Source organism: Myodes glareolus, chromosome 2 (genome assembly GCF_982192425.1).
Source record: "Myodes glareolus chromosome 2, mMyoGla1.1, whole genome shotgun sequence".
In the NCBI taxonomy this organism is placed as follows: Eukaryota; Metazoa; Chordata; class Mammalia; order Rodentia; family Cricetidae; genus Myodes; species Myodes glareolus.
In genome coordinates this window covers 6,891,728-6,912,217 of record NC_142027.1, presented here as the reverse complement: position 1 = coordinate 6,912,217, position 20,490 = coordinate 6,891,728, and the positions used below count along the sequence as shown (strand labels likewise).

General features: G+C 50.1%; 1 protein-coding gene across 6 annotated transcripts in view; it reads left to right on the top strand.

The window, feature by feature from the left end:
• Dop1b (DOP1 leucine zipper like protein B) overlaps positions 1-20,490 on the top strand; it is a 103,953-nt gene that overhangs the window by 26,907 nt on the left and 56,556 nt on the right. For all 6 annotated transcript variants that reach the window (XR_015000660.2, XM_085685794.2, XM_048422904.3 and 3 more), the window contains 10 exons: positions 1,064-1,253; positions 2,479-2,577; positions 3,276-3,399; positions 5,511-5,620; positions 6,124-6,238; positions 13,205-13,325; positions 15,093-15,212; positions 16,660-16,750; positions 17,408-17,599; positions 18,917-19,595. Coding sequence is in view for 5 of the 6 variants with exons in the window: in XM_085685794.2 (XP_085541920.2) it covers positions 1,064-1,253; positions 2,479-2,577; positions 3,276-3,399; positions 5,511-5,620; positions 6,124-6,238; positions 13,205-13,325; positions 15,093-15,212; positions 16,660-16,750; positions 17,408-17,599; positions 18,917-19,595 (1,841 nt within the window). In the remaining variant the exon portion in view is untranslated. The remainder of the gene's footprint in view (positions 1-1,063; positions 1,254-2,478; positions 2,578-3,275; positions 3,400-5,510; positions 5,621-6,123; positions 6,239-13,204; positions 13,326-15,092; positions 15,213-16,659; positions 16,751-17,407; positions 17,600-18,916; positions 19,596-20,490) is intronic.

Sequence of the window (20,490 nt, the reverse complement as noted above, 5' to 3'; positions counted from 1 at the left end):
CTGAGTATGGGTTCGTGCTGAGGTCAGTCTTGTCCTGGGTCCCATAGCCAGGATCTGAACACAGAAGGGCCGAGCTGAGAAAGCCTGTGAGCTGCTCTTCGCACTGAGCTGGTCCTGGCCTTCTTTCCTCCCAGCACTTTGCAAGTAGGAACCATGAGACATGGAGTCCTTGCCGGGGCTGAGTCAGCTCAATCCTGAGGTGAGCCCTCTCTGTCGGATCGCTGGCAGGCCTGTCACCAACCCACATGTGGTTTTTAGGCAGAGCCTCACTTTAGCGTCCATGGAAAAAAACGGGCCCTGATCTGCTGATAGCGATGCTCATCATAAGCTGCTGCCTGCGTCATGGGACGACCCGATGACCGACACCTGTGCTTCTCAGTGCTCAGAAGGCTGAGGCAGGAGGCCAGCTGGGATACCAGAGACACTCTGTCTAAAAATAAAGGGGACTGGCAGGTGACCCAGCCGTTAGGGTGGCTGCTACCAAGCCTGGTGTCTGGAGCCTGATATCCAGGACCCGCATGGTAGTAGAAGAGGTCAGCTTTGCTAGATTGTCCTCTGACACAAGCACATGCAGCATACATACTGCACACACAGGTATACACACAGGTACACACACACACACGCATGCATGAATTAAATGTGTGGGGCTGGAGGAATGACTCAGCAGTTAAGAGCACTTGCGGCCACTTTCTATGTTGAGTGGCTTACCTTCTCTTCGTCTCCAGGGCTTCCACAGGCACCTGCAAACAAATGCACATACATGCATGTAGACCATACATGCATGCAGACACACAGACATAAATAAAAATGGAGTAAAGGAGACAGTGGCTCATGGGTAAAGACGCTTGCCACCAAGCCCATCCTTAGAACTGAGATATGATCAGTGTGCCACATTAGTGTGATGTGTGACAGCGGGTGGGCGGAAGTCCAGCAGAGTAGCCATGACAGCGGTTTGGAGTGACAGAGGGGAAGATGGGGTTTCCTGGCCAGGGGTGAGCCCGTGAGTGCCTGCTCTTTCACAGTGCAGGAGGGAGGAACCCTGAAATGTGTCTTTCACCAACAGGACAGATGCCCTGCTCCTGAGACTGTCTCTGGTCGTGGGCCGGGAGGTGTTCTATGCCGCCCTGTGGGGGAGTGTCCTGACAAGCCCTTCCATCCGCCTTCCTGCCTCATTGTTTGTGGTGAGCCACATCAGCAGAGACTCACCGGGCAAGGAGCAGAAGTACATGCTGGGTACCGATTACCAGCTCACGGTAGGTGCCTTGCTCCCCGCCGAGACGTGGACTTGGCCTTTCCCTCCGGGAGAATTCTTCTTTGTGAGCGGTGTGTGAGAGAGATGGAGAAAAAGACAGAGCTAGGTTAAAATAAATGGGCACATACAGAGGCCAGAAGATGCTGGAGCCCTGGGAACACATGGGTACTGGGATCTAAACTCAGGTCCTGTCCTGTGGAACGGCAGCAAGCATCCTTTACCCACAGAGCCAACTCTCCTGCCCCAGCACCGTTGCTCCTTCATGTACCATGGCTCTGTTTGCAGGTGCTCAGAAGCCGCTGTCAGAAGTCTCTGCTGCGCCTCTGGTCTTGCTTCCTCCCCTCATTATTCATGTCGAAACTGTCTCCTCTCTGCTCTAGTGTCCCAGTGACTCATGGCCCTGTCCTTTCTACCCTGGTCCTCTTAGGCTGCGCTCACACCTACATGCCAGGGTTCCCCAGCTTCCTTCTCCAGACCCTTCAACAGACTCTGCCTTCCCTGACAGCCACAGCACTGCCATGACTTTAGTAACGTGAGCACCTCAGACCTTTATCTGTTCTTGATGGCATGCTCTCTGTCACCACCTGGTACAGAACCCACACTTTGAACTTAATGTTTCCAGATTAAATTAATGGGTTGCAATGTGTAGCTAGCAGAAGTTTCTGTCTTTGGAGGATTGACAGAACTTTCCCGCAGGGTCTGTCTGGGGATTGCATGATAGAATTGAAGAGTCCCCCAGGTTGTGATAGAGATGTGGGCAACCCCTGCATACATGGATCCCCTGCTTTCCTGCCCCATGGGTGTGCCCTGTTCATTTTCTCCGGCCCTGTTTCTCCTGTCTGCATCTCCCTTGGGCCAGCAGTTTTCCCACTGGCTCCCTCCACCCACATAACCACGTCTTTATCACTTACTAAGAGATGGCTTTGGAAACTGTGGCTTTGCTCACACTTGTCCTGTGACAAGTCCTTGGTATGTGGCTCACACAGTCCCACTTCAGGAGTTTCCCAGTCTGCTCTCAGATGACCACTCCCTACTTTCTCCTCTGACCTTGACCCCTCATGACCTCATGACTTCCCACAAGCCTCAAGGCTTTCAGCCTGTGATCTGTACCCTCCTGTCTGTATTCAGAGAGGACACTGTCTACCTCGTTTTTTGTGGCTGCGCAGAAGCAGCTGGCAGAGGGTGTTGGGTCACTTAGGGATCAGCCCTGTGGTTTGTTGTTTCAGGTGAAGTCGCTGTGTGCATCCCTGCTAGACGCCAATGTTCTTGTGCAAAGGAATAATCTGGAAATCATTCTGTTTTTCTTCCCATTTTATACCTGTCTGGTGAGTCATGTTTACCCTTCTGGGCACTTCCTGTTACTTCAGAGGCCAAGGGCAGGTGTTTGTATCGATAGCGGTTCAGTCTAGCTCAGCCGCTCGGCTGTCTCCGTTCACCTCAGCCCACTCATGGCCCTTCTTCATGGACCTTGTGTGACTTTTCCTGGGAACAGGTGACCAAATGTCTCTTTACACCAGATAGGGCACCATCAACATATCAGAGAGTGATGCTACCTAGACCCAGCTTGGTGAAGCAATGGCTTTGTTAGGGAACTAACAGGAACGTTGGTGACTCAGAGGCAGGCAGCTGCATTATCATCCTGGAAGGCGGCCTAGCCTGGCATCTCTGAGACTCACAGAAACTCCCCTGGATCCCCCTGTGAGATTCACAACCTTCACAGAAGAAAGTCTCCTCTCCTCGGCAGTTATACTGCTCAGATGACACTGGGAAGGCCCTTGGGAATCTGGTGACTTTCCTTAGCTCCCCACGCCGTGGTCTCTCTCTCTGGGTAGAGTGCATCAGGTCTGAGGAGCTGGCTCCCCAGCAGGCAGACCTTGATCAGTTGCTCTGGTGGGCGGCCTGGGGACAGCCAGCCTCTTGAGAGCCATCATTTGGGAGTGGATGGTTAAGTAGAGCCACATGTGAAAAATCAGAAGCCTACTCAGCATTCCCTTAAGGTAAGCTTTCTCCGTCCTTCCGGTAGGATCCTGATGAGAGAGCCATCCCTCTACTCAGACGTGACATCATACACATTCTGTCTGCTGCCACCCAGACCCTGCTGAGGAGGGACATGTCTCTCAATAGAAGACTGTACGCCTGGTTACTAGGTACTGAGCACTGTGTGAGCGTGAGCCCCAGTGCTGGTTGTGGACTAAGGGGTGGCCTGAGTGGTGTTTCTGAGTCACGAATTGTGGAAAGACCGCGATGACTAATTCAGCCGTGGGCAGTTGAGGTCGGCTCTGATTATCTGCAACTTTTTTTCTTTTAAAACAGAGAAGTGAGTGGGGTTTTAAAGTTCCAGCTGAGTTCCATTTTAAGAGCTGGAAATACTAAAAATCTGTAGCTAAATGATATTTAATGAGAAGCCTGTTAAAAAGCCAGGTATGATGGGACATTTGTATTAGCTACAGGGCAAGGGAGGCTGAGGCAGGACAGTAAGGATTTAAGTCTAGGAGGAGACATAGCAAGGCCTTATCTCAAAATCAAATTAAGCTCGGACAAGGGTGTAGCTTCCCTGGCATGTACAAGCCTGGGTCCAATCCTCAGTACAAAAAGAAATTGGTGGAGGAGGCAGGAGCCTGTAAAGAACACTCATGGGGCAAGGCTCTGTGTGGAGAAGACCGGCAGAACATTGTAAAACCCACGAGAAGACAGGCGGAGGTCGGGGGAGACATCACAATTTCTGAGTAGTGTTTTTGTGGGTGGCTGTTGGTTGGGAGGCTTCCTGGGGCACAGCCCGGGATGTTAGAGGACGGAAAGATGGCGTGTTCTGTATAAGTTCCCCTCTTCCTGTGTGTAGGGAAGGTGGTGTGCAGAGCAATCCTGGGAGAGTTCTCAGCGCCACTCTTCCCTTCTTACACGTCCCAGTGCTGGGGTGGAGCATAAGGCTCCAGGCGGACTAAGCATGTCAGCTACCGCCCCCAACCCCTCCACAGCCTTCCTTGACCTTCAGGCTGTGGACCTTACCACACAAAGGTCAGGGCGTCCTTCGATTGCTTCCCCCTAGTTATAAATGTGCAAAAGTCATCGTAAGGATGTTGACTATGGATTTTAACATGAGTAACTAAGGCTCCTGATAGATTTTTTTTTCCGAAGATAGGATTTCATGTTTCTCAGGCTGGCTTTGAATTCACAGTAGAGTCTTAGATAACTGTGCCCTTCTGGTCCTCCTGCCTCCACTTCCCAAGTGCTAGGTTTATAGGCATCCACCACCAAGCCCACTGTAAATAGTTCTAGGGATAAAAAACCCAGGGCTTCATAAACCTCCAGCTCACTTTGGAAAACTTAGATTTTAAAAAAGTGTGTGTGTGTGTGTGTGTGTGTGTGTGTGTGTGTGTGTTGAGGGTATTTTTACATGTTAGTACGGTGCCTACAGGGACCCAAAGAAGCTGCCAGATTTCCCTGGATCTCAAGTTCCAGACTGTCATGAGCCTCCTAACACGGGATGTGCTCCTCTCCAGCCTCCTTTTAAAGGCGATTCCAGAAAGGGAATACTGTGTGAGGTGCTCATTGGTTAGAGTATGGCATTCTAACCAGGCAGCAGTGGTGCACGCCTTTAATCCCAGCACTTGGGAGGCAGAGGCAGGTGGGTCTCTGAATTTGAGGTCAGTCCAGTCTACAAGAATGAATTCCAGGACAGCCAGGGCTACACAGAGAAACTCTATCTCGAAAAACCACTTAAAGGAAAAACATGGGATTCTGTGCATAGAGAAAGCTCTAGGCCTTGCTTAGCTGTGACTTGGGACCTCATGTTTTTGCTTATACTATGAGACTGGTCTTTGTCCTGAAGATCCCACTAGAGCTAACTGATCCCAGGCCCAAAACAAAGACATGTAGTTAGTCAGGAAGGCAGACTGCCTTGATGTCACGTAGTGCTGAACAAATAAACGGTGGTGTGAGAACGATCTTTATTCTAGTCTTATAAACATCCTGCAGAAGGGGCCAATGAATGATCGGCACAAACTAGACTTTTGCCCACTGGGCTGAATCCTCCCCACCTGGTCCTTAGCCAGGATGGCACTGTCAGAAGATACGGGGCTCGGTTGTAGAACACTTGCCTTGTGTATGTACCTCCGTGGAACGGGAAAGTGTCTAGATCCGACTGTGCTTTTCTGTTGAAGGAGCTGTATTTATTAAAATACTGTATGAGTGTTTTACATAATATGATATCCCTATGAAACACAAGGTCTTACAGCCTGTGGTGGTTATTATTTTATAGGTTCAGACATTAAAGGAAATACCATTGTGCCAGAATCTGTCATTTCAAATTCTTATGAAGACCAATCCTCGTATTTTTTTGAGAAATATTCCAAGGATCTTTTAGTTGAGGTAAGGACATTTCTGAAAATCGAAATTTGACCACAATCAGGACATTTCTTATTGTAGTCTCCTTCCTTCCTTCCTCCCTCCCTCCCTCCCTCCTTCCTTCCTTCCTTTCTGTTTTTTGTTTTGTTTTGGTTTTGGTGTTTGTTTGTTTTAAGCCCCGCTCTCATATTTCCCAGATTGTCCTCGAACTCACCATGCAGCCTAAGATGACTGTGAGCTGCCAATCCTCCTGCCTCTGCTTCCTTACGTGCTGAGATTACAGGTGTGCACCGTTGTGTCTGCTTATGTGTGCTGGGGACTGAACGCAGGACGTAGTGCATGCTAGGCAACTCTACACTGACCAGAGCCCAGCTCCTTTTCAGAGTTCTTCAGTGCATTTCTCTGTGAGGCCTCATGGTGACCCTGACTATGACCTGGAAGGACTGACGTGCGTGTGTTGTGGAGTGCTCCTCATTCTTGCCCAGTGTTTAACCAAAGACAGCCAGTGATGCCGTACCCTCCCACAGGCTCTGGCCGAGATCCTGCACCAGAAGTTCTTAGACACTGATGTTGAGGAACGCCACCACGCTTACCTGAAGCCTTTCCGCATCCTCGTCAGTCTCCTGGACAAGCCCGAAATAGGTACGGTGGGGAAAGCCACTGCCGCCAGCACACGTGGGGATCTCATGTTTTGGCAAGTTTAAACACAGATGTGGTCAGCATCTTAGAGTCTTCAAAGCGCATGGTTCAGGGTCCCTGCCATGCGCAGTAGGTTCAGGGTTTCTGCCATGCACAGTAGGTTCAGGGTTTCTGCCATGCGCAGTAGGTTCAGGGTCCCTGCCATGCGCAGTAGGTTCAGGGTCCCTGCCATGCGCAGTAGGTTCAGGGTTTCTGCCATGCACAGTAGGTTAAGAAGCTTCGACTCCTGCTGTAGAGCGTGTGCCTGCAGCGCGTCTGTACTTTTCACGAGACTATTCATCCCGGTGTCATAACTACTAGTTAACCTCGATTTCCACCTGGGAAGGGACCCTGTGACGCTGTGAGTGTGAGCAAGCTGCCCCTCTGTAACATGAGAACATCTCAGTATGAAATGAAGACTCTGCTTCTTAGAAGGCCTCTCTCGTGCACTCTGTGACCCCTGACCCCTCTTACACACACATTATGACCCCTGACCCCTCTCACATGCACACTGTGACCCCTGACCCCTCTTACACATACACTGTGACCCCCTGGCCCCTCTTACACGCACACTGTGACCCCCTAACCTGTCTTGCACATTAACTATGGCCCCTGAGAATCTGTTGAGGAAAGTTTCCTCTCCCTCTGCCACCCCTTCATGATCAGATCTGATGTCTAGTCACCTGAGCACCATAACAGGACATAGACTCCCCTCCCTAACCCTCTACTACATTGCATGGTCAAGGGTGTTGTCTAGGAGGCCAGGATAACAAAGCGCCAAGAGCGTTCTTAGGCCATGCAGCCTTTCAGTGGCTAGTTCAGAGTCTGGCACTGAGTATCCGTTGTGTGGCAGGGCTGGTGTGAGCTCTAGGGCAGCAGGATGGAAAGGACACCTCAGCTACTGGGATGTTGGTCTTGTTGCCTTGGAGCTTTTGAGACAGTCTGTCTGTACCCTTCAGGCTGGGATGGAACTTCATGTGTAACCAGGTGGCTTTGAATCTATCACCTCCTCCCTCTGCCTCCACAGTCCTGGGATTATATACATACCATCACACTCACTGCAATTCTCTAAAAATTATTACATGTGTCATGTACCATGTGTGCATGTGTACTCTCATGGGTCCTTGTGTGTACCACAGTGTACATGTTGAGTCAGAAGGCAACTTTCAGGTATCAGCTCTCTACCATGTGGGTCCTCGGAGTCAGTCTCAGCTTGTTGGGCCGGGAGCAGACGTCCACAGGTCCTGCCTGCAGTTTCTGCCCAGCAGTTAGTTTGTTCAGGTGGTTTGCATGCCTCATGTGTCTCCACACCCCAACATGAAGGTGGGCCCTCTTGTGATACCCACTTCACAGAGGGAGAGTCCGAAGGTGATTTATATCCTCGAGGTCACCCAGTGCCCGAGTCTTCCTTTCCAGGAAGCGCTGCTGGCCTGGCAGTGCTGAGCACAAGCCCTGGGATGCTTGCCATATTACAAATGGAATCTTTGCTGAGCCTCACAGGCCCTGCTGGCTTTAGCCAGCCCACAGTGTGAGCCGTTCTTTCTGGAAGTACCTGTGCTTTCTCTCTTCCTCCCTCCCACCTCCATCCACCAACAGTGGCTCCTAAGATTTCTCTGTATTTGGAAATAAAGTCCATCTCAGAAAAGTCGTGTTTTAGGCGAAGAAGTGAGCCGAGTGGTATTAGCATGTTGGGTGCTTGCTGTGTGCCTCGGGGAGATATTCAAAGGATAGGATTTAGCATTAGATGTGTGTTCTGTGTCAGAGGTGCCCTGTTGTGAGCCAAGCAGCTGCACCATTTAGCCATGTACAGGCCAGACTTTCTAGAAGCTGTCAAGTGTTTCCCTTCATATTGAGCAGTTGTTAAATCCACTCTTCTGCTGGCTTAGTTGTCTGAGGGATACACGGATAGGTCGATAGGAGTTGGTTGTGCGGGATCAGGAGCACCAGGCAATCACTTGGTCTCTTTCAGCAGGTGGGCTTTAGCCATGTCTTCTTGTCTGCTCCATGAAGGAGGCTGCAAAACACCCTGTTGTAGGAAGCATTTGGCACCCTCCCAGCAGATAAAAGACACACAAGCTTATAAAAATAATTATATCACAGGCTGGAGAGATGACTCATCAGTTGAGAGCACTGGCTGCTCTCCCAGAGGACCAGAGTTCAATTCCCAGCACCCACATGGCAGCTCACAACTGTCCGTTAACTCCAGATCCAAGGATCTGATATGCTCACACAGGCTTGTATGTGGGCAAAACACCAATGCACATAAAATAAGAATAAATTATTTTTAAAAATGTTCTCTCAGAGGCACATTGTGATTCTCCAAAAAACATAAAAGATTAAGTTAATTCGGGGCTCAGTGTAGCTCAGGTTAGAACATTTACTTGGTGAGGCCACAGGTCTGGTCATGGCACTGAGGACAAGTGCAGGAAACGTGGTTGTGCCATTGCCATTACACAGCGAGAATGTGGCGTTTTCCTTTGCTGGGGGTGGGTGCTTTCATCCCTCCAAATATGCTCAGGAGAAGTCAGGTTGGAAAGCTCTGCCCTACACACGACCCGCTGGGCCAGGAAGTGGCTCTGACGTGTGGCTGCTGGTGCATCCATGGCTCTTCTTGAGCTTCTCAGGATAGACAGGCAGGGAAGTTACTCTTCTATGTGGGTATTTCTCCTGAGTGATGCTTGGCCAAGCAGTTCACGGGTTTGGAACATGTAGTGTTCAACTGTCTTCACCCAGTGAAAACTGGCTTGGACAACCTACTTAGCCTGCTGTGACCTTATGTAGTCAGGAGCAGCAGCACCGTCCCTGCCTGTGTGGCTGTGGGAAGGACTCGTCTCGTCTGTGTCCAGATGTAGCAGTGACTGACACTGAGTGAACTCTGCGGTAGTGTCCTGCTGTCCTCCAGGGCGTCCTGCTGCTGTGGCCGCAGCCCTTGGTTACGCCTGTATACCTGTAAGGCCTGTACAGCTCTTGGTTATGCCTGTATACCTGTAAGGCCTGTACAGCCCTTGGCTATACCTGTATACCTGTAAGGCCTGTACAGCCCTTGGTTATACCTGTATACCTGTAAGGCCTGTACAGCCCTTGGCTACGCCTGTACACCTGTAAGGCCTGTACAGCCCTTGGCTATACCTGTACACCTGTAAGGCCTGTACAGCCCTTGGTTACGCCTGTATACCTGTAAGGCCTGTACAGCCCTTAGCTATACCTGTATACCTGTAAGGCCTGTACAGCCCTTGGCTATACCTGTATACCTGTAAGGCCTGTACAGCCCTTGGTTATACCTGTATACCTGTAAGGCCTGTACAGCCCTTGGTTATACCTGTATACCTGTAAGGCCTGTACAGCCCTTGGTTATACCTGTATACCTGTAAGGCCTGTACAGCCCTTGGTTATACCTGTATACCTGTAAGGCCTGTACAGCCCTTGGTTATGCCTGTATACCTGTAAGACCTGTACAGCCCTTGGCTATACCTGTATACCTGTAAGGCCTGTACAGCCCTTGGTTACGCCTGTATACCTGTAAGGCCTGTACAGCCCTTAGCTATACCTGTATACCTGTAAGGCCTGTACAGCCCTTGGCTATACCTGTATACCTGTAAGGCCTGTACAGCCCTTGGTTACGCCTGTATACCTGTAAGGCCTGTACAGCCCTTAGCTATACCTGTATACCTGTAAGGCCTGTACAGCCCTTAGCTATACCTGTATACCTGTAAGGCCTGTACAGCCCTTGGTTATGCCTGTATACCTGTAAGGCCTGTACAGCCCTTGGCTATACCTGTATACCTGTAAGACCTGTACAGCCCTTGGTTATGCCTGTATACCTGTAAGGCCTGTACAGCCCTTAGCTATACCTATATACCTGTATACCTGTAAGGCCTGTACAGCCCTTGGCTATACCTGTATACCTGTAAGGCCTGTACAGCCCTTGGTTATGCCTGTATACCTGTAAGGCCTGTACAGCCCTTGGTTATGCCTGTATACCTGTATACCTGTAAGGCCTGTACAGCCCTTGGTTATACCTGTATACCTGTAAGGCCTGTACAGCCCTTGGCTATACCTGTATACCTGTAAGGCCTGTACAGCCCTTGGTTATGCCTGTATACCTGTAAGGCCTGTACAGCCCTTGGCTATGCCTGTATACCTGTAAGGCCTGTACAGCCCTTGGTTATGCCTGTATACCTGTAAGGCCTGTACAGCCCTTGGTTATGCCTGTATACCTGTAAGGCCTGTACAGCCCTTGGCTATGCCTGTATACCTGTAAGGCCTGTACAGCCCTTGGCTATGCCTGTATACCTGTAAGGCCTGTACAGCCCTTAGCTATACCTATATACCTGTATACCTGTAAGGCCTGTACAGCCCTTGGTTATGCCTGTATACCTGTAAGGCCTGTACAGCCCTTGGTTATGCCTGTATACCTGTATACCTGTAAGGCCTGTACAGCCCTTGGTTATACCTGTATACCTGTAAGGCCTGTACAGCCCTTGGCTATACCTGTATACCTGTAAGGCCTGTACAGCCCTTGGTTATGCCTGTATACCTGTAAGGCCTGTACAGCCCTTGGCTATACCTGTATACCTGTAAGGCCTGTACAGCCCTTGGTTATGCCTGTATACCTGTAAGGCCTGTACAGCCCTTGGCTATACCTGTATACCTGTAAGGCCTGTACAGCCCTTGGTTATGCCTGTATACCTGTAAGGCCTGTACAGCCCTTGGCTATACCTGTATACCTGTAAGGCCTGTACAGCCCTTGGTTATGCCTGTATACCTGTAAGGCCTGTACAGCCCTTGGCTATACCTGTATACCTGTAAGACCTGTACAGCCCTTGGTTATGCCTGTATACCTGTAAGGCCTGTACAGCCCTTGGTTATGCCTGTATACCTGTAAGGCCTGTACAGCCCTTGGCTATACCTGTATACCTGTAAGGCCTGTACAGCCCTTGGTTATGCCTGTATACCTGTAAGGCCTGTACAGCCCTTGGCTATACCTGTATACCTGTAAGGCCTGTACAGCCCTTGGTTATGCCTGTATACCTGTAAGGCCTGTACAGCCCTTGGCTATACCTGTATACCTGTAAGACCTGTACAGCCCTTGGTTATGCCTGTATACCTGTAAGGCCTGTACAGCCCTTGGCTATACCTGTATACCTGTAAGGCCTGTACAGCCCTTGGCTATACCTGTATACCTGTAAGGCCTGTACAGCCCTTGGCTATACCTGTATACCTGTAAGGCCTGTACAGCCCTTGGTTATACCTGTATACCTGTAAGGCCTGTACAGCCCTTGGCTATACCTGTATACCTGTAAGGCCTGTACAGCCCTTGGTTATACCTGTATACCTGTAAGGCCTGTACAGCCCTTGGTTATGCCTGTATACCTGTAAGGCCTGTACAGCCCTTGGCTATACCTGTATACCTGTAAGACCTGTACAGCCCTTGGTTATGCCTGTATACCTGTAAGGCCTGTACAGCCCTTGGCTATACCTGTATACCTGTAAGACCTGTACAGCCCTTGGTTATGCCTGTATACCTGTAAGGCCTGTACAGCCCTTGGTTATACCTGTATACCTGTAAGGCCTGTACAGCCCTTGGTTATACCTGTATACCTGTAAGGCCTGTACAGCCCTTGATTATACCTATATACCTGTAAGGCCTGTACAGCCCTTGATTATACCTATATACCTGTAAGGCCTGTACAGCCCTTAGCTATACCTGTATACCTGTAAGGCCTGTACAGCCCTTGGTTATACCTATATACCTGTAAGGCCTGTACAGCCCTTGATTATACCTATATACCTGTAAGGCCTGTACAGCCCTTAGCTATACCTGTATACCTGTAAGGCCTGTACAGCCCTTGGTTATACCTGTATACCTGTAAGGCCTGTACAGCCCTTAGCTATACCTGTATACCTGTAAGGCCTGTACAGCCCTTGGTTATACCTGTATACCTGTAAGGCCTGTACAGCCCTTGATTATACCTATATACCTGTAAGGCCTGTACAGCCCTTGGTTATACCTGTATACCTGTAAGGCCTGTACAGCCCTTGGTTATACCTGTATACCTGTAAGGCCTGTACAGCCCTTGGTTATACCTGTATACCTGTAAGGCCTGTACAGCCCTTGGTTATACCTGTATACCTGTAAGGCCTGTACAGCCCTTGGTTATACCTGTATACCTGTAAGACCTGTACAGCCCTTGGTTATACCTGTATACCTGTAAGGCCTGTACAGCCCTTGGTTATACCTGTATACCTGTAAGGCCTGTACAGCCCTTGGTTATACCTGTATACCTGTAAGGCCTGTACAGCCCTTGGTTATACCTATATACCTGTAAGACCTGTACAACCCTTGGTTATACCTGTATACCTGTTAGGCAACTCCCAAGGAAAATCACACACAAGACTCCATAAGATTATAAACTGATTGGCCCATTAGGTCAGGCTTCTTATTAGTTCTTATAACTTATGTTACCCCATTATCCTTATCTACATTAGCCACATGGCTCCGTACCTTTCTCAGCTGGGCAAGTTACATGCTGCCTCTTCGGTGGTCTGCTCAGGAATGGCAGGGGGAGCTTCCTAGAATACTCCCAGTCTCTTTGCTCCACCTCTACTTCCTGTCTGGTTTTCCTGCCTATACTGCCTGCCTGGCCAATCAGCGTTTTATTAAAATATGATTGACAGAATACAGACAATTCTCCCACACCAGCTACTGGTGGTAGGAATCCTACAGCAAATCTCTTACCACACAAACTGGGCATGGTGGCAAAAGCCTGTTTTTCTTGCACTCAGGAGGTAGAGGCAGGAGGACCAGAAGTTCACAATAATCTTTGACTGTGTAGAGAGTTCGAGGCTAGCCTGGGCTAGAGACCATGTCTCAAAACAAACATGTGACTGTGGTATTAGTTCTTTTCTAACTGTTTTCTCTTATTTCAGGACCCCAAGTGGTTGAGAATTTATTTCTGGAAGTCATCAGAGCCTTTTATTCTTACTGTCATGATGTCCTTGGCTCTGACCTTAAACTTAGCTACACTCAGAGTGGGAATCTGCTAGTAAGGTATGAACACATTACACATCTACCCCTTCCGTGGTCCCCCTCCGTGGTCCCCTCTTCCGTGGTCTCCCTCCATGGTTCCCTCTTCCATGGTCTTCTTCCATAGTCCTCCTCTGTGGTCCCCCTCCGTAGTCCCCCTCCATCATCCCCCTCCATGGTCTCCTCTTCCATGGTCCCCCTCCATGGTCCCCCTCCGTAGTCCCCCTCCATGGTCTCCTCTTCCATGGTCCCCCTCCGTGGTCCCCCTCCATGGTCCCCCTCCATGGTCCTCCTCTGTTCTTCATCAATTGCGAAGAGGGTGGACAGGCCACAGACTGGAGCACCATGGCTGTCCCTCTTTAGGAATGTGGGAGAGCTTAATCTGGTCCCTTCCTAACCTGTAACAGGGAGTGTTACTGATCAAACACGAATGTCATTCAGCAAAGGCAACTTGATCTGTAGTGCACAAGTGGGGAGGCCCAGGGAGAGGGGACTCGGAGGATGGGAGGGAGGAACCAAGGCATGACCCTGAGGGCAGGGTCAGGATGCTATTGAACCATCGGTTCAAGGTCAACCTCAGCTACATAGTGAGTTTAAGGCTAGCCTGGGCCACTTGACACCTTGTCTTCACATGAATTAATAAATAAAGCCACTTCTTTATTCTTCACTGTTAAGCACTACTTATTTTCTGCCTGGATCAGTAGTGTGTGTACTAAATTTAATTCTCTTATTTTTCTGGTTATTTGTTGTAAATGTCCTGAGGGGTCTGTTGTGGTTTTTTTTTTTTCCTCTCTCAGAAAATAAGGATTTTTTTTTATTTGAAAGCAGTAGATTTTTATTTTAGAATGTCCTGATATTTGAAGCTATCAAAAACAGCAGAAATATTACCGTTCATAATCCTACCACCCTCTGAGGAAAAAGGTCTCCACTGCTTTCCAGACCCTCCTGCCTGCTTAAACACACCGACCCTGTCATAGCGCACAGATGGAGCTGTGTGTTGTCACTAAGTACAGCTGGGGCCTGCTCTCCACTCTTTCCTCTGGAGTGTGATGCCCGAGCTTCCTCAGCAGGAACTTGTCATTGAGTAAATCCTGATGGGACAGCCAGTTCCTTGCTGATTGACACACTTTTCTGGTGGTTTCCATGTTTTCAAATGGTCACATATCTTTGTGTACACATGTAAGGATTTCTTTAATGTTCCCTAGAGCCTTAGATACACATTTAAAACTGTCTCTGATGGCCTGGGCATGCAGCTCAGCGTAGAACACCTGGCTAGTGTGTCCAAAGCCCTGGGTTTGATATCCAACATCATAGTAAATATATAAAATTGTAACCAAGTCTCCCTGCTGAACCTACAGTTGGGTGGGTAGGGGTGGGCACCGGTGTTGTGTGTTGTGTTCTTCACACAACAACTCTCAAGTCTGAGATCCAACGGTAAGAACACTGTTTGACAGGACTCATTCTCGTCAGGGCTGTGGCTGTCGGCACATGGCCCCTGCTCATGCAGGCCGTGATAGGGAACACGGTAGGGGCTGGAGGGGTCGGGGCAGGCTTCATCATGGTGCATCGGACATACGTCTGAAACTGTCAGAGGAGAGATGGAAAACGTTCTAAAAGCCTTTTTTCAGAGAGGCCTTGTGGAAACACATTCCTAGGATTGAGATAGCAGCATCTGTATCCTGATCAGAGTTTTTCAGAGGCTGAGCCCAGAGCCATGGGGCGGCTTCTTCAGCACTCGTCCTGTAATTCAGATCCCCATCAGTTCACTTAGCTGCTTTCCCTCCTCTGCAGCACAATCAAAGAAAACAGACACGCCTCCGAGATCGTGAAGACGGTCAATTTGCTGTTCTCGTCGCTCAGCACGGACTTCCTGTGGGATTACATGGCGCGGTGTTTCGAGAAGTGTTTTAAGTGAGTGGGCCTCTGAGGACGATGTGTGGGTGAGGAGCCGGTGATGCTTCTGGGGCTGCATGGAGGCCAGGGTCTCACCAGTAGTGACTCTCAGTGGTCTCTCCTGAGCTTCAGAGGCCAGTGACACAGGGCTGGGAGTCATGTAGGTCTCTAATAGGATGGAGACTGTGTTGTGCCGCAGAATCCTGGGCCACTCTGTTACTCACGAAATCCTAACTTCAAAAAGCCCTCTGCCCGTGTTCTCTTGTTCGTCAGTGCAGCCTCCCCTGCAAGTCTTCTTCCCTAGGCATAGGCACATGTCTCTGTGCTGAACACGGACTTTCCAGTCTTCTTAGTGTGAGATAGGTTCAAAGTGGTCATCTTTAAGGCGATTATAGTGAGCTCTGCGCCCCTATTCATCCAGTGGTGAATGCCGCGTGGGGCTCACGACTCCAACCCATTCTTCAGTGCCTGGAACTGTGAAGGAAACTTCCCATGTAAACTTTGGCCACGCGTGTCCTGTGGCTACAAAACCTGAGGTGAATTCTTTGGACAGCCTCACAAAAAGCAGGCATTTTGTTCTCACACTGTGGACCTGTGAGGAAGCAGCCAGAGACATAAAGGTCCTGTCTAGCGCAGTAGATCAGTACCCGCCAGAATCAGGTTCTGCAGGAACCTCTGCCTCCCCAGAGCCAGGCCCAGATGGCTTACCCTGTGCTTTCCCAGAAGACATCTCATAGGGGTCTCTCAGGGGACCTCAAAAGTAAAACAGAGGTGGGTGTAATGACAAACATGCTCAACCCCAGCACTCAGGAGGTAGAAGCAGGAGGATTTCTGTGAGTTCAAGGCCAGCCTGACCTACATGCCAAGTTCCATGTCAGCAGGGTTATGTAGTGAAACCTTGTTTCAAAAACAAACAAGCAGAAAAAAAAGGAAAAATAAACAAATAGTAAAAAACAGTCTGATTCATGTTATGTAACATAGACCAGTTCTTGTTGCCCTGGAAACGAGTCTTTGGTTTGGTACTAGGGACTTGCAGCCATACATAGTGACATCGCTGTTTGTCTCCTGGATGGTAAGTCCACGCCTGGACAAATGTGGATTAAGTCAGAAGCAGTTTGCTTCAGAGACGTTCAAGCAGCGCTCTCTCTAGAGCATCTCCACATGAGGCGGTCTGTCACCAGAACCGAGGTGTGAGGCCCACAAAAGCTGTCTTCCACTGTGCTGGAAACTGTAAGATGTTTGCAACTGAGCTGGTCGTACCTGCAATTCCAATGCCTTTGGAGCTAACCAGGGCTACTCTAGTGAGGTCCTGTCTCAGAAACAAAACCAGCCATCAGTGCTACATAGAGAGACCCTGACTCGATAAACAAAGAAACAAAAAAGCCTTAAAAACTAAACAGAAAGAAAAGTTGTGTGCAGTGACTGTGGGAGAGAGGACTAACCTTCTGTCCTGTGGTTGGCCTAGACCAGTGAAGCCGCCAGTGGCCATCGGCCCTCCCCCCACCGTCTCGGAGCTCTGCACCCTCCTCGTGTTCCTGCTGGATGTGATTCCCTTGGTAGGTGCGCTCGATGCTCCCCTACATACACAGTGCCATCTCTGCTGTCTTGTCAGAGTGTACCCATAGAATCTAACGTTTTTGTCACGACGCATCCAACCCCAGGCCTCCTGCCTCCTGAGCACATGCTTGCCAACTGACCTGTGCTCCCAGGCTTTATATTTTTGCTGGGTTTTTTGTTTGTTTTAATTTTTCAAGACAGGGTTTTTTTTTTTTTTTTTTTTTTGTAGCCCTGGTTTTCTCAGAACTCACTTTGTAGGCCAGGCTGGCCTTGAACTCACAGAGATCCGCCTGCCTCTGCCTCCCGAGTGCTGGGACTGAAGGTGAGCACCACCACTACCAGGTTCGTTTTTGCTGTTTTAATTAAAGAGACTGTAAATTCTGGGCCTGGTAGCAGGCTAAGCCAAAGTATGAAAACCGGTGATGGACAGTTGTAGAGGTGACAGTAAACACGTTTGCTGACTAGTGAATGATGCATGTGACAGTTTCAGGACTTTATCCAAGAGAACGTAATGCCAGCTGAAAGGATGACATCCTTGGCTTGGGGGTTCATGGAAACTCAGATTCTAAATCCAACCCCCCTAAACTGCTGTTCTGAGGCCCTTGCTTTCCCACTGTGGCCAGCGATGTTGAGTGACTGATCCTTCTGTGTTGCAGGAGCTCTACTCGGAGGTGCAGACTCAGTACCTCCCACAGGTGCTTGGCTGCCTGCTGCAGCCTCTTGCTGAGGAGGTGGAGGCCCTGAGCTTAGCTGAGCTCACGCACGCCTTGAAGACATGTTTCAAGGTGCTGAGCAAAGTCCAGATGCCTCCCTCCTACCTGGACATGGAGCCCAGCAGTGAGAACTCGGTATGTGCCTCTGAGCAGTGGGAGGTAATTGGCATGGTTTGGATAGCAATATGGACGGGCAGATGTGCTGAGGACACTTGTAAGGGTTAGTTCATTTCGCCTACTCCCATGCCCCAGAGCTGCCGTGCATGGCTAGACAGTGCTAATAACTGCAGGTGGCCCTTTCATTGCAAGTTGTGTGCATGTGACTTGACGCACTTAAAATGCAAACAGGGTATGCCCTGAATTGGCAGTGTGGCTTAAATAACAGAGATCACTTTTCTCAGTTGGGAGCTCCAGGTTGTTTTCTCCCAGTGTAAATAAATAATCTGCCCCAGACCCCTTTACAAGCTTCTACTGGGCTTGTTGGCCACCTGCGGTGCTTCAGGCTTGTCAAAATTTTACCCCTCCACCCCAACCCCACCCCTGCGCTTAGATGCACGTGGTGCTCTGTGTGTGCAGTTTGTGTCCCAAGTCCCCTTTTTATGAGACAACAGCCAGATGCCCCCTCTTGGGAGCTGCTGAGACCCTTTCCTCACATAAGGCCCCACTACAGGCTCTGGAGATTAGGGTGTGAGCACCTGTCTGGGGACACAGTTCATCATAACCCGCTCCGTGTGGTCATTTTGTCTGTATTTCTCCCAGACTGTACCATGGGAAAACCCTTGCGTGTTTGGTACAGCAATATCGACCTTTGTAAAATCGTCATGCCTTCCTGTGATGTGGACTTGGAACTGCTTCCCATGATGGAATGTTTAGATTCCCCTTGGTTCTCGCTATTGAGGAGGTGCAGTCAGCGTCCTGTAGCGTGTAGGTGGATGTCAGTGTTTTTGAAGGGTACAGTTTTGTCAGTGGGCTGCAACCGAAAGGAATGATTGCTCCTTTGGAACTAAACAGTTTCAGGCTGGGGGTTCAAGGGGATACTGAGGCAGATTGCTCTTTAGGGGTGAGAGTTCTTAGATGAGTTGGTAGCGTTGCAGACAGACAGGTGGACAGGAAAGCTCAGACCCACTTGGCAGAGTGGCCACCACATCTTAGTTTTCACTGGAATGAGGGTGGAAGGAGATTAAAAAGCTCCTGATTGTAGCCCACAGCTGACCATTGCCAGAGGTGACCAGCGAGTTTAGAGAATGTCAGATGATCCTTACGTGTCCTTCCAGGCCGGTCATTACGGGGTGGGGGGGAGGCGGGAGGTGTCAATAGGGCAGGGAAGGCAAGCATCCAGAGAAACAGCTTCAGGTCTGGAAACTAAATTACTGTGGTTACTGCCATCGTCACGGTTTATCCACAGTGGAAGAGCCAAAGGGGTGGGACACAGCTTTTTCCTTATGTTCACAGAGTCCAGTAAAAGGAGAAAGCAGTGACGACATTTTGGATACAAAGGCTGTAGTGGCAGGTGATGAAGAGGCCTCCTTCCCCCCACTGAAATCTGAAGACAGTGGGATCGGGCTCAGCGCCTCCTCTCCAGAACTCTCTGAGCACCTCAGGGTGCCTCGGGTGTCTGCTGACAGGGACGACATCTGGAAGAAAGACGGGAGCATGCAGAGGACATTTCTTTACATCCAGGAGCTCATTGCCAACTTCGCCAGCAAGAACATTTTTACGGCATCACTGACAGTGTCTGGGGAGGAGCGCAAACCTGAGGAGTCCACAGAGAAGAGCAACAAGGGCCAGACACCAAGTGTCAGCCACTTCGGCAGGAAGGGCTCGTGGGATCCCAAACCCATCACCGTGCCCCAGTTTAAACAAATGCTTTCAGACTTGTTCACGGCACGGGGGTCTCCCTTTAAGACGAAAAGTTCAGAGTCACTGTCCTCTGTGCCCAGCAGCCCACAGAGAAAAGCTGGGACAGAATGGGACATTGACCAGGTGGTCATTGAGTTGGTGGGCTCCAAGGAGGACTGTAGGGAGGCCTTCGCCGCTGCCTGCCACCTGCTGCTGGACTGCGCCACCTTCCCTGTCTACCTGTCTGAGGAGGAGACCGAGCAGCTCTGTGAGACGCTCTTCCAGACTCCAGGTGAGAGGGCGGCCCTCCCAGTGCAGGGGCGAGGGTCGGGAATCCTGTGATGTCCACCAAGAAGGGAGACAGGGAGAGCTTCTGGTCAGATGATAACACATGGTTTGGGGTCATTTTAGATTAGGGAAGATCATTCAGTAAACTCTTCAGAGATCCCCAAATCTGAAAACTCGTGGCTCAGAAGCACACCAGACATCAAGCCTTTGCTTAGGGGATTCGTCCCAGCCACACTCATTTGCCCTCTAGTTCCTGGCTAACTGCATCAGTGTTAGCTTGCTGACGTTGTGTGTGTGTGTGTGTGTGTGTGTGTGTGTGTGTGTGTGTCTGACTCCTTGGATTGTCTGTGTCTGTAGACTGTCTGGCCCACCTGGACATCTATTCCTGAAAGGTACCCGGTGTTGCTAGACCCATCTGCCATCACTGCCATCACAAAGCTGAGTGGCTTAGCAGTCACTTCCTGTCCATAGTTCCAGAGACCAGAGCAAGGTGGCAGCAGACCCACACTCGATGTCTGCAGACGGGTACAGCCCTTTGTGTCTTCCGAGCTGGCGGTGTGGCCGGCAGTCTTGGGTTCACAGCTGCATCACTCCAGTCTGTCTTCACACAGGCTGCTCCTGTGAAGGCACCAGGCACGGTGGTTAGGGGTAGATTTTGTTATTGTTGCTGCCATGGCCAATTACCTGACAGGAGCAACCTATTGGGAGAGAGGTTTATTTTAACTGAGGGTTTCAGGAGACAGGGAAGGGACAGCAGCTGGGACAGCCCGACCTACAGTGGTGAAACATGAGGTGGCTGCCCCATATATCCTGGGGGGGGGGGGGGTCGAGTGTTCCAACAGGAGTCTCCTGGGACAGGTCGGGTCCACCCTGATGAGGTTCGTCTGTCTCACCTGCTT